Raw genomic sequence first — 18063 nt, forward strand, 5'->3', positions numbered from 1 at the left:
TGCAAGTTTTGGGAGGTGGAAGCTTTATGCAGCAATGACAGACATCAACAAAGCAGGATTGTTACTGCTTCACCTGCTTGATGGCTTTGTTGAAGAGGAAATGGATGTGGAAGTTGATCACCTGGAGCCAATGTAAACATTTTTGTATTTGAGATGTACTTTTTGGGCTGATTTGTAATATACATTTTGTTAAACTGAGTGTACCCTCGCCGTTTCTAGGTTTCTGTCTTTGCCGTTTCTGCTTGGTTTTGCAGGGTGCCTTTTCCTGCTCGGAAACGTTTCATGCAACATAGAATCCAAGGCTTCCCATCCATACACCATGGCTCCCTAATTATATGATTACATGACAAAATTGAGGTTTAATTACATGATAAAATGGGTTTCCATAGTCACATCCAAAAAAGTGGCTTTTGGGAAAAATGTAATCAAAATTTTGGTTAGTCTATTGTCCCCTTCAATCATTTTCTGCTCCCTACTTTACTTCATAGATTCCCTTTATCCTTCCAAAGCCTTTCCGTAATTTTCACATGAATTCCTTCTTTATGTGCACATACACCTCTTCATATCTTTTGCAATGGCCCGGGTGTGCTTGCCAATCAAGATACAGTGGCATTTTAGTGGAGGGTTGGGCTCTTTGTGACTGGTTTACATAGTAACAAGAAACACCGTTTTGGGCAAGGCGAAACGGAACGCAATTTCAAGGCTTCAATGGAATTTTTGATGCTGCAAAGAGCAGTGAAGAGCAAAAGCATCGAATGGCCACGTGCCGAATTGACTGACTAGAGAAACAGGGGTGAAAGAAACACTTCAAATTCTCTGTGGTAAAATTCCACCTCACCAAAATTGCAGACCACATTATGTGACAATATACACAGGTTTAGAGGGAATGTATATGTCTAGTCTTGCCTTTGTGTTTACAGAAAGAGAGTATGATAGTTAAATGACAATATATCAAGTGAATGAGATAGTGGATGAGATGATAGGCCTTCCCACGCAATAGCAACCCTGCTCACTCGTCTGATGTCTGGCATGCATGAGTTTGCCATAGCTTTGTGAGAGTTGCCGCTACGTCGCTCATCCTCGGCCTGTCAGCTCTCTCTGGTTGCAAGCACCAAAATGCAAGCTGCATCAGCTCTTCCGCCACTACCTCCACATTGATATCGTCCTCCATTTTCCAGCATTGAGTATCCACAAGCTCCTTCAATGTCCCTTTCTTTTCCTTCAAGAAAGCCATAGAGGAGAGGTTGATCTCCTTCTCGCTCCTCGACATATCGACTGCTTTCTTGCTAGACACGAGCTCCATCAAAACGACGCCGAAGCTATACACATCACTCTTGTCTGTCAATCGATAGCAGCTTTGGTATTCTGGATCCACATACCCTGGCGTGCCTTGTGGTGCAGTGGAGACATGCGTCACTTCCAATGGCACGAGCCTTGAAAGCCCAAAATCGGCCAATTTTGCATGAAAACCGTCATCCAGCAGGATATTGGTCGTCTTCACATCTCTGTGTAGAATAGGAGGATTCACCGAGTTGTGCAGATAAGAGAGCGCTTCTGCTGTTTCCATGGCTATTTTCAGCCGGACTCTCCAAGAGGGGATCCCAACAGCACCTGCACAGGATGCTTCTTTCCCTGCTACACCTTCATGATGCAGCCTATCGAATACGCTACCGTTGCACAAATATTCGAAAACCAGAAGCAAATCTCTCTCATCTTCACAACAGAATCCGTAAAATTTCACCAAGTTTTGATGGTCTAACCTCGAAAGGATCTGGATTTCATTATAGAAGTGATCCATTCTGCTGAAATTGTCATGAAAGAGACGCTTTACTGCGATGAGACGGCCATCTTTGAGAGTGCCAAGATACACGGAACCAAACCCTCCATCACCAATGATGTTATCATCTGCAAAACATTGTGTGGCATCAAGGACCTCCTGGTATGAGTATTCCTGAGCACGGATGGGTCCGAGTCTGGATGACAGAAGACGAGCTCTACACGACCAGAGCTTGTCGCTGTTGGAATTGGGCGCACTTCTACTTGTGAAAATTCTCCTCTTTCGGCGAAGCCACCACCAACTGAACATTGCTGCTATTGAAATCACTGCCACTAGACCTGCTAATGCCCCCAGTAATCTGGCAGTTGTTAATCGGTTGCCACGGTGATCACCTACACAAACAGAACAAGCAGTGCCATTCCTCCATCAAAAATCGCCCGTGGGACAACATTTTTACACAAATTGCACTTTCATTCCCATGTCTCATATTACAGAACAACATGGCTCGACGACAAACACAGACAAAGGCAGGTTCTTTCTCACAATAAGAGACAGAGTATTAATCACAAAGCATTAACTTCAATTAAAAGCAGTGCCAGTTTTTGATTACCGTTGATATGATTACAATCGATGGCAGAGGATTGATTGCCAGAACAGAAGCATTGGAAGGCCGCACCTTCATCTGAATAGCCACATGTTCCAAAGCTCTCCGTACACGTCCGGCAAAATGAGCCAAAACGGAAATTGTAATCATCTGGTGCCCAGTAGAGTTGCACCACATGCGGTGTCCACTCTTCAACCAGCAAGGCAGAATCTTCAGTGAGCAGGAACTGGAAGTGTGAGCAACTTGAGAGATTCATAGCTTTAGAGAGACTGAGCTGCCATTGAGGTTGAAACTGGATGCAGTTGCCGACATTGGGGATGTTGGAGCATTGGCTCTTGAAGGACTGGCAATTCTTGCTGTTTGTTTCCAGATAATTGCTGGAATTGACATGGGCTAAATCTGTGCAATTGAAGAGGAGGAACATGTTGTTGGGGGAGAGCGAAAAGGCAGAGAAATCAGCCGAGTTTCGAAGATCGATGCCGGAGCCATTAACAGTAGAGTTTGGTAGGAACAGAGGGAGCTGCTCACGAGGGTAGACGATGCAACTTGGCATGTCCGGTGTGGGTGTGATGTAGTTTGTCCAACTGATGTTCACCCTACCAGTCCAATTGAGGCCAAGCACAGCAGGATTCCCATGGAATTCATCCCAATGAACGGACTCCGCAGCAGAGCTCGAGCAATTGGAGAGTAGAAATTTGGGTGAGGCACCACAATGGCCGGAGCCCTTCTTCCCAAATGGGTACTTCACCTCACCCAAAATACCGCATTGCTGCATCGAGGGGGCACATGCCGAGTCAAGTAGGGGCGACACAGCGGAGGCGAAGAGGACGAGCATGCAGCTCATCAGCGTTAGGGGGAGGATGCTGGGTCGGCAGATCAGAGAGGGCCATGGCAGAAACGAAAGCAAACTCTGCAGCTCACTAGGATGAGGATGATACATCTGCTAAATCGGGGCATTAGGTAGTGATGGAGGTGCTAGTGAGGTATTGGTGTCTGCTAATTAAGTGCGCTAGTCTGCAAACATGTGCAAAAAATTGGGTGACTCAGACGACTGTGAGTTTCCTTCTGCCCCTTGACGAGGCTCGAGCTTCGCTCTCTAGGCTAAAATTTGCATCGTCTGAGGCTCGGTCAACTTTCCTTGGCCCCATTGCACAATTTTAGTGTAAATCGCCATATAGATCTTTTCAGTGTCTCCACTCTCCACGGTGAAGGAAAGCGGCGCTTTTGATAAACAAATTTGGTAAAGGGCTGGCTGCACGTTGCATTGAAACCATAGATTTCCCATCGTAGTGCCACTTCCCCACCGTCCAAAACGCTCGTCGGAATCGGAGTCGGAGTTGTGTGTTCCGTATTAAACACCTCTAGCAACTCACCTTGTTGAATGTGATGCTCGTGGACTCATGCTTTGTGTGACCACCTCTTGCCATTCACCTATGCTCGTGGCGCCACTTGCAAGAAGGCGAGTCATGTTACCCCTCTGCATGTGGCAACCTTCACTGTGGTGGTTCGCCTTACTACATGTGACCATGCTCATGGGTCGCTCTTGCAAGTAGGCAACTAGTTCCATATTACCCATCGACACCTAGCAATCTTCACAACGGCCAAAAGTCTGTTTCATGTGAAATGCCCCTAATACTACCCCATCATATTTGACTTCTGTACAGTGACACAATGTCACGTAACCCATTGACTTGCCGCTTCATCCCTCATTTTGGATAGTCCAAACTCCAAACGTGCGTCAACTATCGCTTTGGAGTCCCATAGCTCCTCATGCACACAGATAAAATCGACTCTATCTTGCACCTTTTTTGTTTGTTTGTTTTTTTGGGGGGGCGGGGGGAGCGGGGATGTTCAACCACCCCTCACATTAACGAACCGCTCAAGCTTTTCATGTAAACTGCTTTTCAAGGCCAAGGGCCTTCAAATAAGTGCAAAGGGCTCAATCCTTTTGACTTGCTAAATCTTTGCATCCCTGAAGGATTGTGTGCTACTACCAATCTAGTCATGTGGACACGAGAAAGGGTCCTTTTTAGTGCTACAAAAAAGATGTTTATAAGTCAAACTCACAAGAAGTCCATTACTTGATATCTAAGCATGATCCCATCTATACATTGTTCACAAAAATCAATTTCACAAACATACAAAATTCCCTTTAGAGTAGATTCAAAGAGGAAATTATGCAAACAAACTCGCATATTTTTGCAATTTAACTTTGTTTTCTTAAATTTTCCAAGCGGAATTTCTCCTTCTTCCACCTCCCTTCAACCAGCTAATTTGGTTTTGCAACCGGCTCAAAGTTAAGTCGAGGTCAACTTTTTCCGAACACTCCCCCTCCCCCTTTCTTTAAAGGAATAACATGTGTCAATATTCTTTATGCATCCAATTCAAAGTAGTGACAACCATATCTTAAATGCTCTATTATGTGCAATAAGGTTTTACATGCTTTATGGTATCAACTTAAATCACATCAAATTTGTGCGATAATAGAAAGTGCATAGAGGATTGAATGAACATAACAACTATAGAACATAAACCTAGAAGACTACACATTTGGGGGGGGGGGGGGGGGGGGGGGGGGGTGGTGGGGGGGGGAGAGAGAGAGAGACGGGGGGGGGGGGGGGGGGGGGGGGGGGAAGGGAAACTAAAAGAAAAACAACAATCCACTTCCATTACTATAAGTAGTCTTTATAACCTAATATTCAACTTTAAAGAAAAAGTTTTTTGGAAGCCACTAAATCTTAACTAACAAAACAATTACAACTTCAAAACGACAACCTTTGGGATATTGCATTTGGTGCTCGTAGAACCCATGGGTCCACACAACAAATGCTCCTACCAAAACAACGACGCCCCTCATGCAGGGTGTACAATACAATCCTCCAATTCTCATATCTATCCCTATAAGAGTATTATGCATCGACCGGCAAGCGATCTCTGAGCTCGCGAACCCGTATGCGAGCTGAACCTGCATTATGATTCAAAGCCACATTGATATGAAAGTATCCTTGGAGCTCCAAAAAACTCATGCACTTCCATTAATATGTTATCACGATAATAGTGATTCCTGCAAGCAACAGGTTAAGTACAATAACCAAACAAAATATAAAAAAGCATTGTGCTTCGTTGATGTTCCTTACCCAACAACTTCAAAGCTTTCAATAATGAGTACCACTTCGTGCGTAGTGAGTGGGCCACTCCAATCAAGTGGATCTACATGAGAAAATTGTCAGTCTGAACACCAAGCTGGAAAGTTTACAAAGGATATACTTAGATGTTACCATAGATATGAAATAGCGGATGACGATGCAATGTAGATAGTGTCCAAGGCCTTCTTTGACGTGACATCTATAAATAGAACATTTCAACCCCATCCAAGAAACATCATAACTTCAGTTTTTCATGAGAATCGAAGTGTATAGAGAATTGAATCAATATAATAACTATAGTATGTGACCCATATGTTGGTGCAAACCAAAAGAGCACAATACTATTAATACCACTGCAACTCTTAAATTTGTGACAAAATCTTAGCTCTTGATCACTCGCAGACATGCATAAAGAGCCGCACAAATCTACTCGTTTATGTATACATAAGCCAAAAAAAATTCAATGAGATGAAAAAACATGAAAAATATCGCATGTATGCAACAACTTAAAATAGAAGGCAACACTTAGTTTTGAGATTCTGATGCATTTTTTGAAAAGAAATAATTGCAAATGCAATACCAATAAACCTTCAAACACGGAAAGATTTTATTCATGATTTACATTGTCCACTCCATGCAAAATGCCAAAACTCTTATGAAACAAACAAAATAGTTAGTGGCATAGGATGTTTTGGTGGAGTTTCATTGGCATAATAACTATAATAATATCCAAATTCCCTACACCTATCATACATCGACGACCCTTTTTGCAAATGAAATCCCGCAAAATCTATCTTTTTGTTTGAACCTTCCACAAGTTCTACATTATACATCCTTTGTGGATACACATCATAACAGAGGCCAACTGGTTCATAATTTCCAAAGCAAAGGGTTTCATAGGAGAAAGTTTGTTGTTTGCAAAGAGAGAAAAAAATTGTAGGCATGTGCATATGCATCAATACAATAAACTATCCAGTTGAAGTGGTTTGATGTGCATGACCCCAACCTGAACTTGTCTACAATGGTCATTACAAGCTAACAATGGGGTCTAGAAAGTGCTACCCAATTATTTAAGAGTGCAAAAAGTGAACCAAATATAAAGGAGTAAGAAAATTTCTACTTAAGATAACTTTTCACAATGAAATTTAGATAGTGGAAAAATATATTGGAATCTATTGAGCTTCCAAGTATTTCATTTCAACCTTGAAGCTCACATAGCTAAGCATAGTTGTAATGATGGAAGCCTCTTTTCTAACTACATGCTACCTTATGTCCACAAGCCACAAAGGTAGTACTTCATATTGTTTTGACAAGAATATAATCTCAACCAAGGTCTCAAAACTTAATTTAAGTATACTCTACGGCTTCATTCCATGTAGATCAAACAACATAAGTATAAAACCAAACAAAACAACATGTTCATTAATTTACCGTACCAACGAAGCTCAAAGCAAGGTATGTTTTAGTACATCAAACGAATGAATTAAATTAGCACACAAACGTATGTGCTTCAATTTTTTGCTAGTAGCCAAGATTGAACGTTGCTATATGGCACGATCATCAGAAGATCGAGCCATCTTTGTCATCAACGCATTCAATCGATTCAGTTGGACCTTAAGTCGTGTCACCTCTCCTTCTAGAGCAATGATGTGGTCCTTAATTGCATCAATTTCGATCTAGATTTCCCTATTGGGCATGTGTGAGCTTTGCATTGATTCAAATTGTTGCTCCATGTGCACCAGCATATCAAATTGGTTCTCCTCAATGTGGGTCATTTCGCCATTGAAGTGTTGTGCACATAAATGCACCTCATTTTGCGAAGGTCTACAATTTGTTGGCCATTGGCTTGCTGAACCACATCCAAAAGTGCTTCCAAGTGTCTTTCAAAGTCCAACTGCTTAGACTCACTACGAGTAAAGAAGTCCCATAATGCGGCCATGAATCGGTGATTCCCATCATTTACCACATGATTAACAAAAGATGATCCCACACATCGAGCACTTCTCTTTGCTGCTCAAACATTGGCAAACCTTGGAGGAGTGGACTCAATACCATCAACAACGATGGCATTGTTATTAGTGTTTCCCACAGGTGTACCATTAAAAAGTACATCACAATGCATATAAAGCTAAACTATGTTTTAGCTACCACAAAGGAAGCAATCCCTTGCACATATTACGAACATAACATCTTATCATACAAAAGAAACATAATCTACATAGAGATACTTTCGAGTTTTCTCATACTTCCTAGCAATATGCATGATTTTCTCTCTTCCTTATCACACATCTCTCTCTCTCTCTCTCTCTCTCTCTCTCTCTCTCTCTCTCTCTCTCTCTCTCAAAACATAGCAACCTATCCTCTCACAAATGTGAGGATCAATGTATAGAATTGTTGTGCTTAAACAAAAATATATAAAATATGAATCTAATTTCTTGGATCCCTCAAACTCAAATCGCAAGTCAAAAACTCTATTGCATAGAATTAGAAAAGTCATAATAAACATCAAGACATTCAGAAATGTATCTAGATATTCAAAGAACATTGCCTAAAATGGATCACAGACATGGCAAAGTTGTTGATATGTTTGTCATAGAAACAAACTCAATCAAGGACACTATTGTACCACAAATAAGCTAAGAGTAAATATTGTTACCATATACATGTGGTAGTGATGTGTGTGAACACACTTAGGACCATCGGGGCATTTTTTCCCTCACGAGGAGGTTTTCTTCCCCGTGCATTGTATATGCATCCATTACTCTAGGGATATCTTATCTTTCATTGGATACTAAGTGATATTCTCTGTGTTGTGTGCCTTGAGCTTCCTTCATCTTCTCCAAGCTGTGTGTGTTTTCTTGCAACCCTAATTCCAACAATTGGTATTAGAGCAGGTTGTGTCCTCTCAGGCTTAGTCACCAGCAGCTCCAGCACACACCTGCTCACTTTCTATGATTTTTGTGAGCTTTGGCAAGTGTCAGTAGGTCGGTAAGTACTTTGGTTAAGCTTGTAGAGCTTGGTTTGCTCAGAATTTTCATTTAGGCTCATTTCGGTCTCCGTTTCCACTACAGGTAGTATTGCAAAGGCTATTTTTTCATTTTGTGCAAAGTTTATGTCAGTGTTGTTTTTTGCATAGCAAGTCTCTTATAGTCTTTTACAATTATAGCACATGTTGTTCTTGCTTTGTTTCTCTTTTTTTCGGGCAATTTTCACATCAGGTGCGACATTTTCCATGACTGACAACAATACAGACGTGTTCAAGATGTTTGTTGCTGATGATAGATTGGATGGGGACAATTACCCTATGTGGTCTTATATGATGCAACAAGATCTTGTGTCAAAGGGTGTCTGTAATATTGTGCAAGGCATTGATGTACGTCCCGGTTCTGAGGATGTAGGAGATGTTGAGGATGTTGCAGGTTTTAGTGGTAGGAATGTTGCTGCCAGAGCTGTTTTTCCTACAGTTAAGCAAGCTTGTTGGTATTTAAAAGACGAGAAGGCTCATGCATTGATTGCATTGTCTGTGAAGTGCACTATTACTCCTCACATTCACTCAACAAAATTTGCAAAATAGGCTTGGGATATTCTGGCTGGTCTTTATGCAAGTCGCAATGAGGCAAAAATTTCATTGTTGCGTAAAGAGATGGAGTCGAAGATTATGCATGAGGAAGATGAGATAGACACTTTCCTTGCTGGTGTCAAGGATATTAATGAGCAACTTATTTCTACAGGTGAAGTCATTGCTGACACTTCCCTTGTGGTGTAGACTGATCTTGATGCTTTGCTAGATTCTTACCAGACTTTTGCTAGTACTTGGAGACTTATGACCCAAGGAAATCCTGAAGTTGTCAAGTTTGATGCATCATGCACATTGATTTTGCAAGAGTCACTTTCCAAAAAAAAAAGGGTTAAACAATGTGTAGTTGAATAGGCTTTTATTGTTGCTCAAAGAAAAGGTGGTAACAATAATGTAACCACTTCTCATGATTCTTCTATGAGTGGTAAATCACGTGTTCCTAATGCTTCTGCTGGTAGTATCTCGTGCAAGAATTTTGGTGACAAGGAAAAAAGAAGATGTGTTGCCATTATTGTAAAGCTAATGATCACTTGGTCAAACAGTGTCCAAAATTGAAGGCCAAAGAGGCTAAGAAGAAAGAGGCTTGATCAACTACACGATCAGCTATTGTAGAGTCTTTTGTGAAAGGAGATTGTGATAACGATGTAGATGCGGAGTGGGCTTTTAGTGCAGAGTGTACTTATGATCATGTTGTCCATGATGCATGCATGTCAGTTGTTTCAGATTCACATGTGAGGTATTTTAACTATGGTTCTACAAAGCACATGCCTCTCTTGAGTCTGTCCTCATGGGCATTCAGTCACTTGTGCCAACAACACCTCTTATCCGATGCAAGGAGCTGGAAATATTGTTCTTATTGTTGCAAACAACAGTTCTTTCACACTTGTTGATGCATTGTATGTACATGGGATCAAGAAGAAACTCTTGTCTATATCTGCACTTGCTAGACTTGGTCTTGTAGTCAAATTTGTGGATGGCAGATCTTAGCTTTGGTGATGATATTGTTGCATCTGGCATTTTATGTCGTGGGCTGTATATGCTCACTTTGTATGACAAGTGTGGGCATAATTTTGCAATATTGTTGTGGAGTCTAAGGATATTTTAGATGCAATACTTTGGCATGCACGTTTTGGGCATCTGAATTTTGCCAGTTTATTGTGTTTGCAGAAATCTGATATGGTTGGTTCTTTACTGCCTCTTAAAGCACCTATCAAACATGTTTGTGAAGGCTATATTTGGGTAAGATGGAAAGTTCAAAGTTTCCAAAGGATGGTTCCATTAGGGCCACATGCAGGTTGCATCTTGTGCATAGTGATGTTTGTGGGCCCATGCAAACTCCGTCCTTGGGCAATTAACTTTACTTCGTGACTTTCATTGATGACTACTCCAGGAATGCATGGGTGTATCTGCTTAAAGCAAAGTCCAAAGTGTTTATGTGCTTCAAGAAATTGCTGGCTATGACTGAAAATGTCTTGAAATGTACTATGAAAACCCTCCGTTTTGTTCGAGGGAGGGAGTATATGTCTCATGAATTTAATGCATTTTAGGCTAGTTGTGGGATAAAACACCAATGTACAGGCCGTATACACCTTAGCAAAATGGCGTTGCTGAGAGAAAAAACAGGTCACTTACGGAAATGGCACAATGTATGGTCAAAAGTCAAGATTTTTCGCATTCGTTTTGACTTGAGGCCATCATGTGTGCACTTACCTAAAAAATCTTTGTTGTCTGTGACTCCATATGAAGCATAGCATGATAGAAAGCCTTATATTGAGCACAGGCGTATTTTTGGTTGTTTGGCATATGATTTGGTGCCACAAACGCAGTGCAAAAAATTAGATGATAAGGTTGTCAAATGCATTTTTGTTGGCTATAGTACTGAAAGGAAAGGTTATAGGTTGTATCATCCGCAAATAAAGAATATTAGAATTGGAGATGATCTCTTTAGATAGCTGATTCCAGTGTTAGAATTTAAGGCTACTGGTAGGTCGTCAGTTTAGTTAAGGAAACAAGAATAGAGAACTGAGACTGAACTGAAATAGTTAACTGAACTGAAATAGTACTTTGAGATGATAGACATACTGAATGACTGAAAAGTATTTGAAGATTTAGATTAATGGTTCAAGGACGATTAGTACAGTGTGTAATGAGCTTGGGCAGTGAAGATTATAGAGTGAAGCTGGATGATTACAGAGTGAAGCTGGAAGAAAAAGGCTCGAAACTGGGAAATACTAGGAAAACTAAAGCCAAAAGATAAACAACTAGGCCAAGAACTACAAAATACAAGAAGCAAGAACCCCAATTACAATGGAATGGGTCATATTTATAGCTTTTCCAAGAGTTACTGTAGTAACTGCCATGGTAATTACTGACGTGTGACTGATCCACTATTTGGCTTTCCAGGAGACAGTTCCTGCTTGCTAGGACTATCTTCGCCTTCTACATCCTTCCCTCCTTTCTTGAATTTTGGTATAACTCCAAAAGTTTTGAAAAAAAATCCACTGCCTGATTCTGAATTGGCGTTGAGAAACCCATCTAAGTTTCTGGTTGTGGCCCAAACCCTAAACCCTAAACCCATCTGTCTGTTTGCTGAGTTGGCCAATGTTCCTCATGAGTAGGCTGATGTTCCTCATGATAGTACTCCTCTGGAGTCACTAGCTCTTCTGGTATTGCTAGCTTTATACCATACTTCATGCTTGTTGAGTGCTTGACACCCCTATAATTGTAATTCCAAGGGCGCCTAGCCAAAGAAATTCTAGTGCCTCACTGGGAAAATCCACCGTCTAATTTTGAGATGGAACTACCCAGTATCCTTCCACTGAACCCGCTTTCTCTTGCCCTTTTTCTGTGCTGGTGCTTCAGAAGTTCCAGTGCCAGCATTGTCCTTCTGGATAAGTCTATAAATGGCCTCCTGCTCAAGATGATCCCACCTTGCAGTGGACATCCCCAATTCATAAGGCGTGAGAGGATTGTAGGTTTTAGTCACAGGATCATACAGCGTGCAGCTACCCTTTGTCAAACGAGTTTTGGCCAACTTATGACAATGCGAGGCTGTGTGGATCCATCCCTCCGGAAGAGGCTGATTTGTTTTAATCCTAGCTTCAAAGAGAATCTCAGCCGCTTTCTCTGTACTGTGGCCCCATCACTGGTTTAGCCGTAATATCCTTTTCAGGGCTTCAAAGAGAATCTCAGCCATTTCTCTGTATTGTGGCCCCATCACTGGTTTAGCCGTAATATCCTTTTCAGGGATCTTAGAGGACTCCACAGTAAGTTGAAGCAGATGATTTGTGATCTTGGTGAGACCTCTGAGGTGGATCTTCCATTGTCCCATACAGAGTTTGACCCTATGTATTTCTCCTTGCAATTCCAAAACATCATTCAGTTGGAGAGCATCATTGATCACTGTTTGCCAGGTTTTCCATTCTACAGTGGCTCAGGCATACCAATCCTGAAGATCATTAGTGATGTTAAAGTATGTGAGCCGATCCACTGGTTCTGGATGCTGAGGATACATTGCTGGGAAAAATGTGGGTAGTTCAGCTTCCTTAGCAGGCAATGCATACAAGAGAACTAGTGAATCAGGCACAAATTCCAGGAAATTAAGTACAACATGATTCTCCTGTTGCATCATCTTTCGAGTCACACGGACTAACTGAAAGAGTTTCCGGAGAGCAGTTGCATGTTCCCCTATTTTCATTTGAGTCCACGGTCCTTTCCTGCTGGAAGTCTGATCTTCAATAATAGCTTGTACCCTCTGGTCCAAAACTCCTATGGCAATTTGCATTTGAAGTAGAACTTCTTTCAGTTGATTCCTCACTTCCTTCATGCACTTATATGAAGGTCTTCCCAAGCAGGAGATCCAATTCAAGGGTTAAAGAGTGTCTGTCTGTAGTAGACTATTGCTACTAGTGTGGATTGACTATCTTGTGATCAAAATTCAGTGCCCACTCAGCCTGTACCCTTTCCAACAGCTGGATGCTGCTGGGATGCACAGGTAGTTGTCACAACTCCTGATCATGGAAAGTGGCTGATTTCCAATGCTGAATCATTTCTTTGGTGCTGACATATAGCCTTTGAAAGCGTTCCAAGTTAGAAAGAAGAACATTATCCTCTAGATACATCCTCGTAATAGGAGCTTGCTGATGTCTTAGCCTCTTGTTCAGTGTGATGAGATGTAATGAATGTTACTCATCACCCTTCAGGGTCTCAGTTATAGCTTTAGCTTTTTCTTTCACATCTAAACTGTGATGTGACTGGTGTACTGGGGAGTCTTCAATGCTACCTGGTTGCTGATCATCAGCCCCCCTGGTCTCCCGACTGCTGGTCCTTGTACTGGTCTTGCTGGCACCAGATCTTGAAGGTGGAGATGAGAGTCATTATCATCATCATGTTTATTTGCTAGTTCATCCTCCCTCTCTTCATCCTTCTCTTATGCTTTCAGAATCCTCATCGAGGTTATTCTGCTTATCAATGTAGTCTAGAATCGCTTGATTTGCCAAAGCACTGTTATTTTTAGAAAGCTTATCCTGCAAATCACTCTGCATAGTTTCCATAAGTGCCTTCAGATTATCCATATTGAAAGTGGCGTTGCCTTCTGCAGTCAAAATATCAACCAAGTTATTATATATGTATCTCTCTCTTAAAGAGGCTTTTAATGCAGTGTGTCTAGTCAGCAGTTCGTTGAAATCAACCCTCTTCATCCTCAGCATAGTCTCGAATCTGTCAGCATTTCTCAAAGCCTCTGCATTGTCTTCAGTTAACTTCCTATTCTCAAATCCAAGCTTTAACAGCTTACTTTTCATCGTTTGAATTGTCCTGGATGACTGACTTTTAAGAACACTATGCCACAAAGATTGTGCACCTATATACTGTTTCAACTTCTAAACTTGCTGCTCACTGATCCTCAGTCCTTCTTTTAACTTGTTCACTTCATCAGTGGACACTGAGGCATCCATCATTCGCCCCAAAGCATTGACAATCATATTCTAGGATGATTGGATGAGCACTGAGCAACCATCCATTACTGTGCGCTGGGTTAGAGGGAACTAGCTCATAAACCATAACAGGGGCCGTATATGGTAATGTGGTAAAGTCAAGTTTTTGTAGAATTAATCGTCCTGTGAGGGGGTGATTCTGTAGCTATTGTAATCTGTCCTTTTTGGTTAAAGATAAATCCAATTCACTGAAAGGGATAGGAACTTTGTTGGCTGGACTAGCAGGTTCCAGGCCCTTTCCTTCATTAGTATTAACTGTCAGTTGATCAACAATGGTCCGCGCAGGCAAGTCAATTCCACCAATGGTGTTTGATGGAATATGTTCTTGTTGCTGGCTGGTCCCAACAATAATCTTTGCTGGAGGCTGTTCTTCAGGTGTTGCTGAAGCCTGGCTAATTGAAGTCTGGCCTGCTGAAGATTTTTTAGTAGGCAAAGATTTAACCTGACTTTCTAGTTGCTTCAAGAAAGCACTGCTTTTAGCCAATATAGCCTTTGGTTTATTTGAACTACTAGCTTTCACCTGTGTGGCCTTCCTGTTTTGTCCCACTAGAGCCAGCTGAGTACCTGGAGCTTCTTCATCTGAAGATAAGTTAACATTGTTAGTTGTTGGGATGGGTTTCTGACTCCAAGCCATCCATACCTGGTAATGAGCATCTGGAGACGGTACCCAGTACAAAAAATGCTAGACATACCAAGCTTTGAAAACACTCTGAGATTTCAACTTGGCAGTTTGTTGAAGCACATTATGAGACAAAATCTGACATAAGTTGATCGGAGCTGAAGCATCTGATCTTTTGGCAAGAAACATAGCAAACAACTTCTCAGAGACATATGTAGGGCTATTTTTCAGAGTAACAGCTTCAGCCACAAACCGATAAGCAGCGGGATGTCCAGACCTGCTACTGGAACCCCTTGTGTACTAGCCTTGCATTTTTTCTTGGCTGCTTCGTCATTCCTGAGAGCTGAACTTATCTGTTATGCAGTTGCAATGGTCGGCTTCGTCTCATTTGGCATTTTGAAAGCATAAGCAATGTCATCAGGTGTGGCCGACACTTTCATACCATTTACTACAACATTGCTCTCATCGGCATTGAAGGAATCAAGAACCTGCTTGATTTTAGCAGTGTCAAAATATAATCTTGTGTCTTGTACCACTACATGCAAATCCCACAGTCGAAGCAAAACTTCTGCTTGCTCAGTAAACACATACCGTTGTATCTTGCTATGGGGAATGAGTGGTAGAGAAGCTTTAATAGAAGTGATAAGTGCCGAGGTTTCGTCTATGGTGTCTTGCATCTTCCCGACATTTTTCTTCTGCCCATACACTTTGAAGACGATAAATCTGTAGAGGAAGAAGACTTACTTGGATAGTCAAAGCCGTAACAAGGATAGACAGTGATCGACAGATGCTTCAGACGAGGAAGTTTGTGGTTGTAGTGAAGAAGCCTCAGATCTCGGTGATGGTGAGTGTGTAATAGCAGGCAAACATCGCACATGAGATTTATGAGGAAGAAAGCCTACTTGCCTTACTGTTATACGCGTTCGCGCCATAAAAGCTCCACTACTTACCGTTCCTAGAGTTTTGTGCACCGCCGGCGATGTGGCATACATGCATTGGCTATGACTCCAAAATCTTCCTTATAATGATTATTATCGGCAATCCAACTGGCCCTTTTTCCCATAAAATCTGATACTGGCTCTGACACTTTACAGATTCTTCTACTGACATAGTTTTGTCGTGCTAAGACTTTTCGGACCCCTCAACTAGCTCTGGTACTGGTTGTATATGAAAAAGGTTTAGAATATCTGACTCCAAATTTTCCTGGACATTAGTTCCCAAAATGCCAGTATCTTCTTCTCTGGAAGTCTCCTTTTCATTCGACTAATATAGCTTGATCTTGGCCCCATTATAAACACTTGGCAACAGTAATCCAGATAAATCTTTCAACCTTACTGTGCCATTTGAAAACATCCAATTGACGTCATATGGACCCGTCCAAGCTATCTTTAAGTTTGGTTTCTTAGGACCCAATTTAGATTGATAGAGTAGAACCAAGTCGCCCTTCTGGAATTCCCTGACTTTGATTCGTCTATCATGCCAATGTTTTCTTCCTTGTTGAACAATGTCATGTTCCAGCATAGCCCCCTGTCTTAACTCATCCAACTATGTTAACTCCTTCAGTCTCTGTTTAAGAATATGATTGAAATCCAATCCATACTCTATTGCCATCCTGAGACTGGGAATCACAAATTCCATAGCACTATAGCTTCAATGCCATACACCATTCTAAATGGTGCTAGTCCAGTGGTGACCTTATAAGTTGTTCTATATGCCAAGAGAGTAGTCTGGAGCTTCATATCCCACTAGTGTGGCTCCTTCTGTACAATTTTAGTAAGAATGGACTTGATGGTTTTATTACTGCTTTCTGCTTGCCCATTGCACCTGGGATAATATGGAATTGATTTCTAGTGCTTGACTGAAACCATTTCCACCAGAATATCCATGGTATCATTAATAAAGTGCATCTCTTGATTAGACACAATCTCCACAGGACATCCATATCCGCAGATGATATTTTCAAAGAGGAATACAATAGTGGACTTCACGGTGTTGTCTGGAAGAGCCTTAGCTTCCACCCATTTGGTGACATAACAAGTGGCCGTCAATATATACCGGTTCTTCCTTGGAGTAATTTCCTTGAATGGACCCATGAAATCCAGACCCCATTTCATAAAGACTCTCAGTGGTTGAACTGGAGTAAGAGGAGTCATATCAGTTGCTATTGGTCTGCCCATCCTCTGCCATATATCACATGTTTTACAAAAGCTTCTAACATCAGTTATTAGAGTTTTCCACCACAATCCAACCTACAAAATCTTATTGTAAGTGATATCAGTGGAGAAATCTCCTCCAAAATCCCCATCATGTGCCTCAGAAATAACTTGCATTCTTCCTTTTATCGGCACACACCGTCGAAGAACCCCATCTATTCCCAGTCTATAGAGCATTCCTCCTATGATGGTGAACTTCAGACTCGTAATAATCAAAGCCTTCTTCTGATTCTGAGTCTAGTTTTCTGGGAATCCTCCTTTAGAAAGGAACTGATATACATCATACCATTCTAGATCGGTGTTTTCCTCAGCTGTTACCTAAAACAATTCTGCGTCCACACTGCCTCATCTCTTAAGGATACCTTGGAGTAGCCATCAGTACTCCTAGATAGGAAATCAACAGCACAATGGGTTTTACCGGGCTTATGAAAAATGCGAAATTCAAACTCCATCAGGAACATCATCCATCTTATCAGTCTGACTTGAATAATGACTCTTAATAAAAAATAATAATGGCTGATGATCCACATAAAAATGAAATAGCTTGCCCAACAAATAGTGTCAAAATTTAGTAGCACTAAAAACCATTCCTAGGGCTTCTCTTTCAGTAGTTGTATATCCTTGTTCAACCTGATTGAATCTCCGGCTGGCAAAATACACTAGATAATTAGTCCTCCCTTCTGGCTGAGCTAATATTGCTCCCATTGCCAATCCTAAAGCATCAACATGCACATGAAAAATAACGTCCCAATTTGGTTGTCGAAGGACTGGCGACTGATAATGGCATTCTTCAAATCTTGAAAACTCTCCTCACATTTAGGAGTCCATATGAACTTGCTGTGTTTCTTTGTGAGCTCATATAAAGGCAATGCCTTGGAAGCAAACATATGCACAAATCTTCTATAAAAATTGATATATCCCAAGAAAGAACTTAACTCTGATGCAGTGCGTGGTGCCTTAACTTACTGGACACAATGGGGTTTGTCGTTGGCCATCTCTATGGCATTCTTGGACACTGTATGTCCCAATAGTTGTCCTTTCTAAACCAAGAAAACAGCTCTGAATGGATTCAGATAGATCCGCTTTTCCTTGCAGCACTAGAAAACCATTTCCAAAAAGAGAAAATGCTTCTC

General features: G+C 41.4%; 1 protein-coding gene across 1 annotated transcript; it reads right to left on the bottom strand.

The window, feature by feature from the left end:
• Positions 1-794: 794 nt before the first annotated feature.
• Positions 795-3524, bottom strand: LOC147452114 (LEAF RUST 10 DISEASE-RESISTANCE LOCUS RECEPTOR-LIKE PROTEIN KINASE-like 1.2). The gene is made up of 2 exons (XM_086517907.1): positions 2388-3524; positions 795-2169 (listed from the first exon to the last, which is right to left on the bottom strand). The coding sequence occupies exons 1-2, from the start codon at positions 3319-3321 to the stop codon at positions 1010-1012; spliced, it is 2094 nt and encodes a 697-aa protein (XP_086374033.1). The 5' UTR covers positions 3322-3524; the 3' UTR covers positions 795-1009.
• Between the last annotated feature and the right edge of the window lie 14539 nt (positions 3525-18063).

The sequence above is a fragment of the Adiantum capillus-veneris genome, chromosome 8 (assembly GCF_014529385.1).
Source record: "Adiantum capillus-veneris isolate H3 chromosome 8, ASM1452938v2, whole genome shotgun sequence".
Taxonomy (NCBI): domain Eukaryota; kingdom Viridiplantae; phylum Streptophyta; class Polypodiopsida; order Polypodiales; family Pteridaceae; genus Adiantum; species Adiantum capillus-veneris.